This window comes from Lepidothrix coronata, unplaced genomic scaffold (genome assembly GCF_001604755.1).
Source record: "Lepidothrix coronata isolate B3197 unplaced genomic scaffold, Lepidothrix_coronata-1.0 Scaffold635, whole genome shotgun sequence".
In the NCBI taxonomy this organism is placed as follows: domain Eukaryota; kingdom Metazoa; phylum Chordata; class Aves; order Passeriformes; family Pipridae; genus Lepidothrix; species Lepidothrix coronata.
The window spans coordinates 6,884-8,211 of NW_016690815.1; the positions used below are offsets into that span (position 1 = coordinate 6,884).

General features: G+C 68.2%; 1 protein-coding gene across 1 annotated transcript in view; it reads left to right on the forward strand.

Annotated features, from left to right (window-relative positions):
* Positions 1–1,328, forward strand: part of LOC108510311 (nck-associated protein 1-like) — a gene marked incomplete at both ends in the record, with an annotated part of 13,257 nt that overhangs the window by 5,895 nt on the left and 6,034 nt on the right. Inside the window, one exon of the mRNA XM_017839980.1 lies at positions 929–977. Within this exon, the coding sequence (XP_017695469.1) occupies positions 929–977 (49 nt within the window). The remainder of the gene's footprint in view (positions 1–928; positions 978–1,328) is intronic.

Below are 1,328 nucleotides of genomic sequence, written 5' to 3' on the forward strand. Positions count from 1 at the left end.
CCTGGGGACACCTGGGGACAGGGGACACACACCTGGGGACACCTGGGGACACCTGGGGACACCTGGGGACACCTGGGGACAGGGGACACACACCTGGGGACACCTGGGGAGAGGGGACACACACCTGGGGACAGTGACACAGGGGACATGCTGAGCCCGGCCACCTCCGACAGCGTGAGGGACACCTGGGGACACCTGGGGACACACACCTGGGGACACACACCTGGGGACACCTGGGGACACCTGGGGACAGGGGACACACACCTGGGGACAGTGACACAGGGGACATGCTGAGCCCGGCCACCTCCGACAGCGTGAGGGACAGGGGCAGGGGACACCTGGGGACATCAGGGGACATCAGGGGACAGGGGACACACACCTGGGGACACCTGGGGACAGGGGACACACACCTGGGGACACCTGGGGACAGGGGACATGCTGAGCCCGGCAACCTCTGACAGTGTGAGTGACACCTGGGGACACCTGGGGACAGGGGACATACTGAGCCCGGCCACCTCCGACAGCGTGAGGGACAGGGACAGGGGACACCTGGGGACACCTGGGGACAGGGGGGACACCTGGGGACACCTGGGGACAGGGGACACCTGGGGACACCTGGGGACACCTGGGGACATGCTGAGCCCTGCCACCTCTGACAACGTGAGTGACAGGGACACTGGGGACACCTGGGGACACCTGGGGACAGGGGACACCTGGGGACATCTGAGGCCACTGAGGTACATCTGGGGACATCCGGGGACACGGGGAAGCAGTGCCAGGGGCTCACAGGGATCCGGGGCCATGGGGATGGGGACAGGGTGACACAGTGACCTGGGGGGTGACACAGTGACCCCGGGGGGGTGACCCGGTGGCCCCGGGGGGGTGACCCGGTGACCTGGGGGGTGACCCGGTGGCCCCGTGTCCCCAGATGGCCTGCGAGTACCTGTCCCTGGAGGTGATGGAGCGCTGGATCGTCCGTGAGTGCCAGGGGGGCACGAGGGGCCCCAACCCCCAAACCATCCTGGGCACGAGGGTCCCCAACCCCCCACACCCCCCCTGGGCACAGGGTCCCCAATTTCCCAACCCACCTGGGCACGGGGACCCCAAAACCCCCCAACCCACCTGGGCATGGGGTCCCCAACCTCCCAACCCACCTGGGCACGAGGGTCCCCAACCTCCCAACCCACCTGGGCACAGGGACCCCAAAACCCCCCAAACCCACCTGGGCATGGGGTCCCCAACCTCCCAACCCACCTGGGCACAGGGACCCCAAAACCCCCCAAACCCACCTGGGCATGGGGTCCCCAACCTCCCAACCCACCTGGGCA